At 50.8% G+C, this 15263-nt stretch overlaps 1 protein-coding gene across 1 annotated transcript in view; it reads right to left on the bottom strand.

The window, feature by feature from the left end:
* Positions 1-4025: 4025 nt before the first annotated feature.
* Positions 4026-15263, bottom strand: part of IRAK2 (interleukin 1 receptor associated kinase 2) — a 36729-nt gene continuing 25491 nt past the window's right edge. The window contains exons 9-17 of the mRNA XM_018555246.1: positions 15101-15165; positions 14444-14555; positions 13759-13868; positions 12390-12582; positions 11217-11279; positions 10920-11129; positions 7549-7927; positions 6064-6201; positions 4026-4037 (exon numbers count right to left, since the gene is read on the bottom strand). Of these exons, the coding sequence (XP_018410748.1) occupies positions 6083-6201; positions 7549-7927; positions 10920-11129; positions 11217-11279; positions 12390-12582; positions 13759-13868; positions 14444-14555; positions 15101-15165 (1251 nt within the window). The 3' untranslated portion in view covers positions 4026-4037; positions 6064-6082. The remainder of the gene's footprint in view (positions 4038-6063; positions 6202-7548; positions 7928-10919; positions 11130-11216; positions 11280-12389; positions 12583-13758; positions 13869-14443; positions 14556-15100; positions 15166-15263) is intronic.

The raw sequence follows: 15263 nt of genomic DNA, 5'->3' as shown, positions 1-15263 counted from the left end.
CTGGTCTTCAGATAATCCCAGCTGGTGTGATTTGTGACTACGTTGGAACGCGTAACCGGTGGCATGGTTAAACATTTTAACGTAATCCTGCGCAGTTTTTACAACGGTGGAATGTGTGACCGCCCATTAGGTGAAGCATTCTCAGCTGTTCCAGGGCAGATCGGCATCGTGGATCGCATGTGCAAGAGAACCGATCTGCCCTGGAACAGCTGAGGGGTCCTGAAATGTCACTTCTATCCGACTCTGTGAATGCGGTGGAATGCGAGATCGCAGTCACAGAGTCGGCTGCAAGTGACATTTCAGGACCGATCAGCTGTTCCAGGGCAGATCGGTTCTCCAGCACATGCGATCTGTGATGCCGATCTGCCCTGGAACAGCTGAAGAAGCGTTGGAATGCTTCACCTAATGGGCGGTCACATATCCCACCGTCGAAAAACTGGGCGGGATTACGTTAAAACGTGTGACCACGTGACCGGTCACACATTCCAACGCAGTCACAAACTTTGATAGAACACCGGATCTTCTACCACAGTAGGAACAAGGCCTATCCAACAATAAATATTGTCACGTTATGGAGGCGCCTGCAACGATTGGGCAAGGCTTGAAGGGTCAATCTACCCAAAACAGAGATTTAAAACCCAACTCTACATAAAATGTTCCTTCTCGATTTGAATGGGAGAGAACCATACTGTTTTACTGCCACCTGTGACCCCACTGAGATTTCCTCTCACTTCCTGTCCTGAAGATGAGTCAGAGGAACAGGAAGCAATGTAAAAATGCGGAGCAGAAAAAGGTCAGCATTGCTTTCTCTGCTTTCCTATCCCGGTGACCCCGACTCCCTTATTTGTTGCCCTGGTGTATAAAGAGTGTCACCGTTCTTAGTTTTAATAGAGTGGGCTGGGGTTAGAACCCCGTCAGGTTGCTCTGTAAGAGAGATTTACCTTCACTTCCTGTCGACAAAATGTTACCGGACAGGAAGTAAGAGGAACTCTACTAGAAAATAAAAATACTTTATTAAAGTAGGGGAAGGTTACAACCCTCATCAGCTTACTATTGCCTGTTGCAGACTTCCCTCACTTCCTGTCTGGTGAAACTATTGCCAGCACGACAGGAAGTGAGAGGAAATCAGAGCTCCTGATAGCAGTAAAGACCCAACAGGAGTTCTAATCCTTCAATAAATAAATAAGGAAAATGTTTTTAGTTTGACTTACACTAGTGCTAGAAGGTTACACCGACTCCAGCTGTGTGTTCCCATTGGCGAGATTTCTCCCCAATCATGTTTTAAGGAACAATGGGAAGTGAGAGGAAGTCCCGGCTTTGCCAACTATCCCTGTAAGAGGTGTCCCCACCAAGAGATTTCCCCTGAATTCCTGTACTGGTGGCACCTGTACATGATGGGACCTGCCTTCATAGGTCTGTGTGGGTGATGTAAGGGTCAATAAGCCCAACAGGGACACAAATTGCAACGAAAACCCAACAGAGTCTAAGCAGAAGCCAAATAGTGTGTCCAGCAATAACAGGAAGTAACAGGTGTCCCCACCAGGATATTTCCCCTTACTTCCTGTACTGGTGACACTTGTATGATAGGATCTGCCTTCATGGTCTGTGTGGGTGATGTAAGGGTCGATAAGCCCAACAGGAACACAAATTGCAACGACAACCCAACAGAGTCTAAGCAGAGGCCAAATACTGCGCCCAGCAATAACAGGAAGTAACAGGTGTCCCTACCAAGGGATTTCCCCCCTTACTTCCTGCACCTGTAAATGTTGGGATCTGCCTTCATGGTCTGTGTGTGTGATGCAAGGGTCAATCTGCCCAAAAGGGACGCAAATTAAAAACGAAAACCCAACAGAGTCTAAGCATAAACCAAATATTATGCCCAGCAATAACAGGAAGTAACAGGTGTCCCCATAAAGAGATTTCTCCCTTACCTTCTGCACTAGTGGCACCTGTAAATGATAGGATCTGTCGTCATGGGTCTGTGTGGGTGATGTAAGGGTCAATCTGCCCAACAGGGACACAAATCACAACGAAAACCCAACAGAGTCTAAGCAGAATCCAAATTGTGTGTCCAGCAATAACAGGAAGTAACAGGTGTCCCCACCAGGAGATTTCCCCTTACTTCCTGTACTGGTGATGGGACCTGCCTTCATGGGAGCCGTCTTCATGGTCTGTGTGGGTGATGCAAGGATCAATCTGCCATACAGGGACGCAAATTAAAAACGAAAACCCAACAGAGTCTAAGCAGAGGTCAAATACTGTGCCCAGCCATAACAGGAAGTCTGCTGTGTGAAGCAACATATAACCCCCCTCACCTTCCCCAGGAAGTCCACTGTGCTTTGCAAGATATCAACATTCTCCTAGAAGTTCTGCTGTGTGCAGCAAGATATCAAACCCCCTCTGGAGGAAGTCTGCTGTGTGTTGCAGGATATCTTCCCCCAGAGGAAGTCTGCTGTGCGCTGCAAAATAAATTCCCCCACTGAGCAAATTTCATCTGCTGCTTCCTCAGCTCGGCCAAACTCCTGGCAGCAACTCAGCAAGGAAATTAATATTGCTGGTACAGCAAAGCCTTTGATGCTGAATGCAGCCATGTGACTGAAGTGAAACTCATCCAGCGCAGGTGCTGCAGCATCCGTCCTCTGCATCCCGCTCACCGATAACAAGGAACCGTTCTGAGCTCCGTGCTTCCTCTGCACAGGAAGTGCCGCTCTCTGCTCAGGACAGTCCTAGTGGCTGCATTATGGGTAATGGCTAAATAAACAGACCGTGCAAACAAAACCAGTCTTCTTTCTTTAATGGACGTTTCCAATGTAAGATCAGCCGCATCCCTACTTACCCTCGCAGGGCAGAGTTACTGTGACGTCGGCTGTTCCAGGCAGTAATGCAGCATAGTGCCCTGCGTCTCCTGTCACATGGTGGACAGAAAGGGGGGTGGGGAGGGAAAGTGAAACTTTGCTGCACTTATCACCTGATTGGCTCAGCAGTACTTTCTATTTCTCCGCTGGAAGTCCCAGAGCTCTACCACATTCTTTTACATTGCGCTGAGACCGGGATCTATTGCCACAGCAGATAAAGAGAACCTGTCCCCGGAAAATATATTATAGAACAGTTTTTTTTTTTTACAGAGCAATTAAACAAATCTTCACGTCTCCGGGATCCCAATATACAGACACGGGCTGGTTAGTGTTTTTAGGGGGGAGGGGGGGTTGGCAACCTATCGATTGCGTGTGTGTGACGGGTGGTGATCGGCCTCTCAGATCAGAGACACAACAAAGTGCAGAGACGAGGGAGACGATAGGCTGCTCTTCAGTTCTGATGTGTCATGTGACATAGCCGAGGAGAGATCCGGGGGGTGCGTCCATCTCTCTGCTGGGTGACACTGCATATGGTGACTGCATTTTACAGGGGGGGGGGGGGATTTTATCTTGTGTGGGTGATTTTAGTTCAGGGTGTAGATGTTTGTACTGGAAGGGGGGGTGCTTATTTGGGGGCAGAATCTTGACCTCTGCGCTGTGTTACATTCTTTTGACCCCTGCATTAGAATCTACTGACCCCTATTACTACAGAAAAAAACAACTGCACCCTGCGTTACTTACTACTGACCCCCATGCTCTGTGTTATACTCCTGACCCCTGCATTACATACTGCTGACCCCCGCGTGCCATACTCTTGACCTCCGCACTCTGCGTTACATACAGCTGACACCCGCGCTTATACTCTTGACACCAGCGCTGCATACTCCTGACCCCCGCGCTCTGCGTTACATACTTCTGACCCCCGCTCTCTGCGTTACATACTCCTGACCCCTGCATTTCATACTCCTGACCCCCCGCGCCCTGCGTTACATAATCCTGACCCCTGCTAGCTTACACAGCAGCATCCAGACATGGGACTTCTCTCATTAGAGGTCATTTGTTTTTACTCCGCAATGGTGAAAAACACGTCTCTTCCCGGAGTTCAGCTATAAATAAAAGCATGCTGCACCCCGGTGATCCCTGATCTCTTCCATGCAGATCTCCATCTCCCCAAAAGTGGATCTATTTTTTTTTTCAGTGCAACCCTTACTGCTCCTCTCTCTCTCTCTCCTTGTGCAGGGTGACTGGTCTTGTCTCCGCCCTCCCTGTAGCTTTCTCCAAGCAGTCTGTAGTGGGTGGAGCCTGCTGGGCCCCTCCCACAGCTCTGTTCTCTGTCACTGCTACTTTGACAAGGTCATATCTGGGTTTATAACGCCATTTAGTGCTCACAAAGGGCATTTGTATCCTTTGTACCTATATGAGGAATTGTAATGAAAGTGTCCAGAGGGAAGCCGGGGATCAGACGGGTTCCTGCAATCTGATGGACAGCCCTCGGCCACTGAGCTGACACTTGTAGCTCTCAAGCAGTTGGAGATCCCCATTATGTCTACCAAGGTTTCAGTCTCCACAGATTAGGCATGCTGGTACTCGTGGTGCCCCCAGAGTGGTAATGGCTGGTCATAATAATATAACAGCAACCCCAAGGTGGTCATGACTGGGCATGCTGAGACTTATGGTGCCCCCAGGGCCATAATGGCCTAGCATAATAATACTTAAGGTGCCCCCCACAGTGTGACTATAGCTGTGCATACTGGTGCCTGGCACGCTGCTATTGTGCTCCTCCCCCAGTGATAACGGTCTGGCATACTAGTACTTGTGGTGCCCCCGGAGGTCGCTGGTTACCTCAGGCCGCTCTCTGCTGATGGGGGACATTCACAGCTCGGCCCTCCGAACTCCTCGCCGTTCGCTCACACCACAGCTCCGCGCTGATAGGCCAGGTCCCGGCGCGGCCCCTCCCCTCGCCACACGCTGATTGGCCACTCACCCGTCCATTGATCACACTCGGCCTTGCAGCGGTGGGAGTGAAGGCCGCGCTCCGATTGGCTGCAGAAACACCTGCTGTAGCGAGTCATAGGCGTGCTAAAGTCACATAGAGCCACGCCCCCTGACTCTGGCCATTGAATAGGAGCCCCGCCCCCTTACAGTCACATGTCCCGGAGGCAAGCTTCCTTGAGTTTGTTTACCTGTAGCCACGCCCCCTGACGGTACAATTACATGTAACCCCGCCCCCTGACAGTAAAAGTATCTGGAACCCCACCTCCTAACACGGTGAATACCTGGAACCCCACCCCCCGACTCTGCAATTACCTGGGGAGCCACCCACTGGCAATGTATGTACGTAAAGCCCCACCCCTGGCAGTATATGCACTTATAGTCTAACCTGCTGATACCCGTAGCAACCCATGATGTGCAAAGAGATTTTGTTGCTACCAGCAGCATCTCCTCTCATGCTGCATCTTCCATATATCTGGAATTCTTATCTCACACCTGAGCAGGCAGGACAGGTGCTCTGACTGGTATGTGGGCCCCCCAAAGAAGCGGGTGGAGCCAGGAAATTCTGGGCCCTGTTCTGTAGTGCTCAGGACCGGCGGGTCCCTCTGGGCCCGCAGGAAAGAATTCTGGAACCCTGTCTCTGTGAGAAGCCTCAGGTAGAAGCTGCCTTCTATACCCAGTCCCTTGGCCAGTGTCCTCACAAGCTTCAGCTTCCGTCTGAGGCTTCCCTAGTGGGTTTTTTCCCCACTTTGTTTCTATGTAACAATGTAACATTCCTTTCATTTTTAATGGTTCTTACAAAGAATAAGTACATATATTACAGTTTTTACAAAGTCTTCCCTGGATCGGGCTCCACCTGTACTTTTAATGCTTCCACGCCTGGAAAAGCGCATCAAAACCGCAGTTCATTGCAGCCTGTGGGGCCGTTCACGCCGCAGACGCGCGCTGTGCAACCTGCTGCATGTACCGGTTTGAGCGCAGCAGCTAAAAGGGACCGCCAAGCCCGATCCCAACCCTAAAGACCTCTGGGGTGAGAGTCGGGGGGCTTCTTTATTCTGCACCGGTTCTAAGAGGTAGTCTTCACTGAGGTAGCTGAAGCCGTCTTCAAGAAAATGGCCGCCCGGAGACAAACTCCTGTGACCTGAAAAGGAAAATATCATGGGGGGAAGTCCTGGCCGCCCCATTACTGGTAGTCGTCGGTCTCCACCGAACGGACGGGCCCGTGTCCTTGTCTGTTATTCCGTGAACAGGAACGAGCTGTCCACCTTCTCGTCTTCGTAGAGCTCGATGTCCTTCATCAGCTTCATTTTTGCCACGTTCACCTCTATCCCCCACGACGGGTCATCGCTCTCTGCTACAAAAACACAAATCAGGGGGATTTTTACAAAATAAATAGCACCAACGTGTCTGTAACGCAGCGCGTGCAACAAAATGCATCCCCTCCGAACGTGGTTTCACTTTTGGAAATAAGCCCCACCCACTTATCACTTTCCCCCGCCTCCTTCTCCTCCAGTGAACGTGCCGCAGTGGCTATTACGGATGCTGTCATTGGGCAGGGGTAAGTTGGGTGGGAAGGGCTTATACCTGAAGTAAGTGGAGTCAAGGTCAAAGTAAGTGATCCCAGTTTCAGAGGGGCACACCGTGGAGGGTTTTAATACTGGTAACAGCAGCCACCCTGCTGTCTCTGCCCTTAGGCATGACTTTCCCTTTAAGGGCCCGAAAAGAGTGCCCGGTAGGGCCTGCAGCCTCTTGCCACTAGCCCTCAAATCTCTCTGCAGACTGTAGTTTGGGATAGGCCCCGCCTATCTTTCCCAATGGGTCTACGTCGCATAAGGGTCTACATAGGAAGCCTGTAGAGAGCCTTCAGTGGGAGGAGTTGGGAATCCTTAGAATCTAGAAACACGGGCTCATTATTAGGTGTTCCCGGATTGTGAGGTTACCAATAGGGTTGGGCTCGACGTTCGCCGAACAGACGAACTATAAGGGCGCTCGGCGGTATGTTGGCCCGCTAAACGCCCCACAGGGTAATGTGCCTTGTGACTCCCTAATTGGCTAAAGGCTTGCACAGGTCAGGTGCAAGTCTTCGCCCCATCAGGGCACAGAGAACAGCGAGAGCCATGATTGGGCAAAGGCATGATGACTCCGCCCAATCATGGCTGACCCTGTTACAACTGTAAACAGCTGGGCGGAGCTAGCTGTCAGCGCTAGCTCCGCCCAAACGTTTATATGTTACCGGCATCTGTCAAAATGCCATTATGCGGCGGGTGTTCGTCGCGAGCGGACGGTGGTCGTCGTTTTTTAAAGATGATTATTTCTATTTATTTTTTTATGTCGTCGTCGTGGACAACGCTGGACGCCGTGATTGGCGTTGGATAACATCGGTGGATCCATTTTTTTTTTTTTAAATAAAGGATTTTTTTCAAAAGTCTGGACTTTTTATTTACAATTTTATTTAACCCTTTAGTGAATGGGTACCCCTTACTCATTCACAAGGGAGGGGGGCAGCATCTGGGTGCCACTTTATTAAAGGGGTACCCTGATGTGAATAAGCCCCCCTGCCCGCAGACCCCCCACAACCAGCGCCCCAGAGCTTGGGCACGGGGACAAGGTGCTTTTACGAGTACTCGCCCCAAATACTCGGTATCGGCACCGATACCAGCATCGGTATCGGTGCATCCCTAATCAGGATCCGGACACTCACATGGGCTTTTTAGGTCCCGGGAACGCAGGTCGCCAACATGTCCACGGGCGCACGGTCCCGGCCGAGCACTGCAAGAAGGCGACTCGGCCCCTAGGTCGTGCCACGCCCCCCCAGGGGACAGCAAGTAGTTGCCGGAGTCGTCCAGCTCGCAGGGGGTTCCGCCGGCTTCCTGGCGGCACGCGGTCCTCAGATCCAGGCGGTGCAGGGCTCCGTAGGCTGCGGATGGGCTCCAGCAAGATGGCCCCCCTTGCGCGCGGCGTGGGGACAACGATTCCTCAAAGTCGCTCTCCTCCGGGACGTTCATGCTGGACGTCTCTTCTCTGGACTCCCTTAAAGGGGCCTTGAGCGCGTTTTGTGCTTTTTCCATCATGGCGGTGACCTGGGAGACATCAAAACATTGTCAAAATCGTAAAATTGTGATATGTATCATTCTAGTCATACGCATTAAAGATGTTCCTGGTTCCTAAAAGTGGACTTCTGATGTGGGATGAGGACAAATTGCTCCACAGGCTACCAATATGCTTCCTCGGGAGACATTGGAGGTACATATGATGATATGCCACCGTCAGTTATGTGATGAACCAAATGGAGGTCAAACCCCCAGTAGAAGGAGGAAACCACCAGAGATGAAGCTACTGAGGGATACTCAACCATCAACGAAGAGCATGTTGAGTAACTATAGTCCTCTAATGGATAAGGTAACATCATCCAGATCAGCCTTCCAACCAGAGTTCCTCCAGAGGTTCCTGGGGGTTCCTTCAGCAATCTGCACCTTTCAGATGAGTTTTCACTAAAACCATTGATCTTTTCAGCTATCTGTTAGGGGAGCATTCTCACTGCTCACGGACCACCAGTGTAATGGGGATCTTCTCCAATGACAAATGGGCTTGGAGACCATTCTCCACTGACCACCAATGTAACAGAACACTTCACTGGCCACCAGTACAATGGGGATCTTGTCCAATGACCACCAAGCTTGTGAACTATTCTCCATTGGGGATCTACTCCTGTAACAAGCAAGCTTGGGGACTATTCTCCACTGACCACCAATGTACTGGTGCACATCACTGTCTTCCAGTGTAAGGGGGATCATCTCCAATGACAACCAAGCTTGGGGACCATTCTCCAATGACCAGCAAAGTAAGGAGTACTTCATAGACCACCAGTGCAATGGGGATCTTCTCTAATGACCACCAAGCTTGGGAACCATTCTCCAATGACCACCAATGTACTGGCGCACTTCACTGACCACCAATGTAATAGGCATCTTCTCCAATGACACGTGAGCTCAGGGACCATTCTCCATCGTTTGCCAATGTAACAGAGCACTTCACTGGCCACCAATGTAATAGGCATCTTCTCCAATGACACGTGAGCTCAGGGACCATTCTCCATCGTTTGCCAATGTAACAGAGCACTTCACTGGCCACCAATGTAATAGGCATCTTCTCCAATGACACGTGAGCTCAGGGACCATTCTCCATCGTTTGCCAATGTAACAGAGCACTTCACTGGCCACCAATGTAATAGGCATCTTCTCCAATGACACGTGAGCTCAGGGACCATTCTCCATCGTTTGCCAATGTAACAGAGCACTTCACTGGCCACCAGTATAATGGGGTTCTTCTCCAGTGAACACCAAGCTTGGGAACTATTCTCCAATGACCACCAGTGTAACAGAGCATTTTACTGGCTACCAGTGTAATTAGGTCTTCCAATGAAAACCAATGTAAAGGGGACACTACACTGACCACCAATGTAAGGAGGGACTACACTGACCACCAATGTAAGGAGGAACTACACTGACCACCAATATAAGGGGGGGCACTACACTGACCACCAATGTAAGGAGGAACTACAATGCCCACCAATGTAAGGAGGAACTACAATGGCCACCAATGTAAGGAGGAACTACAATGGCCACCAATGTAAGGAGGAACTACACTGACCACCAATGTAAGGAGGGACTACACTGACCACCAATGTAAGGAGGGACTACACTGACCACCAATGTAAGGAGGAACTACACTGACCACCAATGTAACGAGGAACTACACTGACCACCAATGTAAGGAGGAACTATACTGACCACCAATGTAAGGAGGAACTACACTGACCACCAATGAAAAGAGGAACTACACTGATTACCAATGTAAGGAGGAACTACACTGACCACCAATGTAAGGAGGAACTACACTTACCACCAATGTAAGGAGGAACTACACTGATTACCAATGTAAGGGGGATGTTTTCCAATGACCACCTAGGTTAAGGGACCATTTTCTACTGACCACCTATGTAATGGAGCACTTCACTGACCACCAGTGTAAGGGAACTTCTTCAATGACCACCAAGCTTGGGGATCATTCTCCACTGACCACCAATGTAGCGAAGCAGTTCACTGACCACCAACGTAAGTAGGTCCTCCACTGATCACCAATTTAAGGGGGCACTGCACTGACCACCACCAATGTAAGGGAGGTACTTTTACACTGACTACCTATGTGCGGGAGCCCTACAATTTCCATGGTCTGCGTTTCTTTTCTGGTGATTATTATTATTGATCATTTCGGGCCAGACCTCCCATACGGATCCAGCAAGACACTGATGTACTGTCACTGTTCCTGATGCACACCCGCGGTCCCATTAGAGGAGATAGAAGATGAAACTACTAAGAGTGCTGAATATCTGCAATTATGTTACCATTGGATGGTGAATATCTGCAACTATGTTACCATTGGATGGTGAATATCTGTAACTATGTTACCATTGGATGGTGAATATCTGCATCTATGTTACCATTGGATGGTGAATATCTGCAGACTGGAAGCTCAGTGGAGGGATATGTGGAGTAATCTTGGTCTGGGAGGCAGATCGGAGGCAATAATGGATAAAAACTTTCCCAACACATCTCCCACTGACTGCCAATGATCCCTAAAGAAGAACTCCAACCAATAGCCGATTACATTAACAAAGCTGCTTTCATTCCAGGGCTCTATCCCCGCAGTACTTCTTTTTGACCACAAGATGTCCTCGGCCTGATAGTCCAGTCTCAGTCTGAGCCCGAACTGTCCTTGACCCGCCCCCATCCTGTGATTGGACAGTGAAAGGAGAAGCAGCACAGTGCTGAACTCCTCTCTCGGTCACTCTGCTTTCTCCTCTTATCAGCATGCTTCTTGTCAGCACATGGACTGTTTGGCTCCTTGTACTGCTTCTTCCTCTCACACTCCAGCCCTGCTGCACAGAGGCTGCTAGAAGGACACATTACGGTCCTTACACTGCTTGTATTAGAAATACATTCATGAGGTATCATTGTGCCCAATGCGTCCCCCCTAGCGAGTCCTCTGGCAGTCATCTGTCCAGCTGCTTACCTCTGATAACAGAACCTTCTTCTTGGTGAGACACAAGCAGACGGCGAGCGCCAGATAAAGCCCCGCCTCTGGTGGCGCTCTCCCGGGCTTGGCATCGGCGTGTTTCTCAAGCATTGCCTTTGCACACAGGTGCTCCGCGGATTCTGACTTATCGCCGGCGGATTCCGCACACGTTTTCGCCAGATCCATCTCTTTCACAACCAGATCTTTCTGATAAGAGAATAAAAAACCTAGTTTAGGGGCGGAGCCTGCGGGGAAAACAGGCTCGTGGATGGATTCTGCGATGAATAATCTTACCAAGTAGGCGGGATCTCGGCTCTTGTCGCTCGGCCTGAGTCCGGTCAGGATTTCTGCCAGAACCTGTAGGTGTTAGAGGAGTTGTGGTCAACGTACAAGTTATAGGAGCCCTCAACTGTTTGGGATCGGGGACATGGAGTGGTGACATTGATCGGGGACATGGAGTGGTGACATTGATCGGGGACATGAATTGGGGACATTGGTCAGGGACATGGATCAGAGGTATTGGTTAGGGACATGGACTGGGACATTGCTTGAGTACATTGGTCGGTAACATTGATTGGGGACATGGATCATGGACATTGATCGGGGGCATGGATCTGGGACATTGGTCGGGGTCCGGGGACATGGATCTAGGACATTGGTCGCGGACATTGATCGGGGACATTGGTCGGGGACATGGATCTGGGACATTGGTCGGGGACATGGATCGGGGACATGGATCGGGGACATGGATCATGGACATTGATCGGGGACATGGATCTGGGACATTGGTCGGGGTCCGGGGACATGGATCTAGGACATTGGTCGCGGACATAGATCGGGGACATGGATCTGGGACATTGGTCGGGGGCCGGGGACATGGATCTAGGACATTGGTCGCGGACATAGATCGGGGACATGGATCTGGGACATTGGTCGGGGGCCGGGGACATGGATCTAGGACATTGGTCGCGGACATAGATCGGGGACATGGATCTGGGACATTGGTCGGGGGCCGGGGACATGGATCTAGGACATTGGTCGGGGTCCGGGGACATGGATCTAGGACATTGGTCGCGGACATAGATCGGGGACATTGGTCGGGGACATGGATCTGGGACATTGGTCGGGGACATGGATCGGGGACATGGATCTGGGACATTGGTCGGGGACATAGATCGGGGACATGGATCGGGACAGGGTTCGGGGACATGGATCTAGGACATTGGTCGGGGTCCGGGGACATGGATCTAGGACATTGGTCGGGGTCCGGGGACATGGATCTGGGACATTGGTCGGGGTCCGGGGACATGGATCTAGGACATTGGTCGGGGACATGGATCTGGGACATTGGTCGGGGACATTGGTCGGGGACATGGATCGGGGACATGGATCGGGGACATTGGTCGGGGACATAGATCGGGACAGGGTTCGGGGACACTCCCCTTTAGATGCTCCCTATTTCCATACCACGCCAGCAGAGAAGATGTCGGTCTGTGCAGTCAGCAGCCCTCTCCTCAGGTAGGTGTCCGGCAGGTAAGGTTGGTACTTCTGCAGGTCATGAGTTTTCACCTGAGTGTAACTGGCGGAGGCGTCTGGGCAGAATCGCGCTCCGGAGTGGCCCAGTCTGGGAGAGAAATTTTCATCCAGAAACACATTGGAACTGGGAGGAGAAGGGAAATCAGGAGTCAGGACTGTACTGCAGACCCAGACATGTCCAGACCTTGACCCCCCCCTGTGACCCCCAACAATGAACTTCTCCCATTCGCTGCCTTGTGGTCTGTTACATATACTGATAAGCTTATCACTTCCTGTCCCAGGGTGACAACACTGCTACCGCACTGTGAGCCCTTAAAGGAGAACTATGAGGTGAGTGCTTTTCACTCACCTCATAGTTCTAGCCGACATGAGACTGTCACAGGTCGGCTCAGTAGATCGGGAGGTGAGCGAACACATACCGGCGTTCGCTCGCCTCTCGATCCTGTCACGGCTCTCTGCCGTGACAGGGGAGGGGCTGGATTCTCTGATCCTCCAGCGCTGACTGGTGGAACGGAGGGGGAGGGGGGCAGGTACAGCTGTCTCTGCCTCTAGATAGGCAGAGCCAGCTGTCAGTCACGTAGCTGGGCGGATCCCGGCATAATCCGCTTCAGCTGCGGCGTCTCAGTATACCGCGAGCTACAGCTCGCGGTATACTAAGCCTAGGGTGATGGGAGGACGCTAGTTTGTGTCCTCCCGTTACCCTAAGGAGAACTATGGGGAAAAGCCCTGACCCCATAGTTCTCCTTTAAACACTTTAACAACAGCTGCTCTTGAACATGTAACAAATTCTGCTGTTTTGCTGATACTCGCTCCGTGGCTCCGAGCGCCAACAATCACCCCGCGTTCAAAGGCTGTTAAATCGCGTTGTTTCCCCGAATCTTCAGAAACAAATCACTTCTACTGTCGTGGTAACCAACCCGCTTCCCTATTTATAATGGTCTGGCCCTCTAGCAACTTCAGCGCCAAATTATAGCTAATTCGCCTACAAACGTCAGGTGGTCATAATAATCTGGCCACTCGGTGTATATCCTGGATAATAATACGCGGCTGCCGGTAATCACATCACCTCCAAAGTAACAAATCTCCTTTCATCTGCCTCTGGAAAGTACAAGGAACATGAAAGAGGAAGGAAGGAGACGCACACGAGAGGCCGTACGTCACCCGCGGTGGAATGGGATACTTGTGTGGTCGCCGGTGGAGGAAGTGGACGGAGGTCTCATGAGCTCGGCTGTGGTCACCGTGTGATGAAGTGATACTGATCGGCAGGAAGTCTGCGGGAAGATAGAAGTCTCGCACTCACCTCTTAATATTCCCGTGGAACAGGTCGGCCGCATGCAAGTGATGCACAGCTTGCAGGAGACCCGCAGCCACCGTCAGCCTCTTCTCCCAGCTCAGGACCGGCGGCCGCTCCTAGAGAAGACATTACGTGTCAAAAAGAGGAAATCAGTGATCAGCTTAAAGTGCAACGTGCTCAGTAATGTGTCCGTGTAACCCTTCCAGATATGTATTCCCTCTCACAGAGATCACATGACTCCCGTTGATGATGCCTTCATCTGCTTCTCTGTCCAGAAGGAAGGAGCCATCTTTGTTCAGGCATCATCCAGGGTCACCATCTACTTCCTGGACTTATATGCCGGCTCAGAGATGACGCAATCATGTAAATCCCGGAGCCTGTGCAGTACTTGTGTTCTCAAATGTCTTACAGGGATCAGCCCCGATGCAGCATCTCACCTTGTGACTTGCTACAATGTTGCATTACTGATCACTGGGGGGAGGGGAGACTGAGGAAATGCTTCCTCCTGCCTGCAGCAGACTGATGACATCATCTCAGCCTAGGCAGAGTCACTGGACTGGAACTCAAGGTCGGCGTTATGATGATAAATGGTGGAGCTTTCCTGAAAATTCCTGATACTGTTACTTAATTGGCAGTCACGCGGCGCCATTTTATTTGTCGGTGAACGGGACCCGGCAGGCAATGAACTTACCCCATGTAAGGCCTCGTCCAAGGAGCCGTTCTTCATGAACTGTGTGACAAGGCACCGATGTCCGCTCTCCAGGCAGAACCCCAGCAGAGGCAGCAGATTCTGGTGGTTACACCTGGAACATAAGAGAGAATATAAAGGGCCTAAAGTGACCGGAGAACCTAGGGTGGTCTACATGATAATCCGGCCTGCCTAGGAACGCCCACTTCCCCCCACTGACATCAACCAATCATTGTAATATTTGCATAACTCCTCCCATTTACGGTGGTGGTTCGTGTCCCCTGAAAGGGGATTTCCCCTCACTTCCTGTTCCAGTGACACCTTGTGTATCAGGAAGAGAAGGGAGGATGTTACAAGGATTGGAAGTAACCTACACCGAGGCAGTATGGAGGATACCATTGCTGACCTCTCCTCATAATGCCGGTCGTGTTGATCCTGAAGCTTCAGTACTTTCTAAGTCCAATTCAAGGTCCTGACCTCTGATCTGCATTCTTCTCCTGAAGCCAGGCACAGCCAGGAAAGTGGCATTTTAGAAAGGGAGTCAGCAATGGCCGCCTCCATCAGTAGTTCCTTCCTAGACACCCGTCATGTCAGCTCAGCGGTGACTGAATGGGGCTGGTTGAAGGTTCAGCTCTGCCGGAAGCTTGTCGTGAATCTTACCGGAATGTGATCTGCGCTTCTGTCTGGAAGAGGGAATGCAATCTGTCCGTCTGCTCCCCGTCCACCTAAACGGGAGAGAGGAATTATTCCCGGGTATTATATATATTTATATTATATACATAATAATTAGTTTCATTTTAACATGTTAAATGTTTATGATATT

This window comes from Nanorana parkeri, unplaced genomic scaffold (assembly GCF_000935625.1).
Source record: "Nanorana parkeri isolate BGI_ZX_2015 unplaced genomic scaffold, ASM93562v1 scaffold188, whole genome shotgun sequence".
Taxonomy (NCBI): domain Eukaryota; kingdom Metazoa; phylum Chordata; class Amphibia; order Anura; family Dicroglossidae; genus Nanorana; species Nanorana parkeri.
Note: the sequence above shows the minus strand (reverse complement) of the source record. Positions and strands in the feature narration are given on the sequence as shown.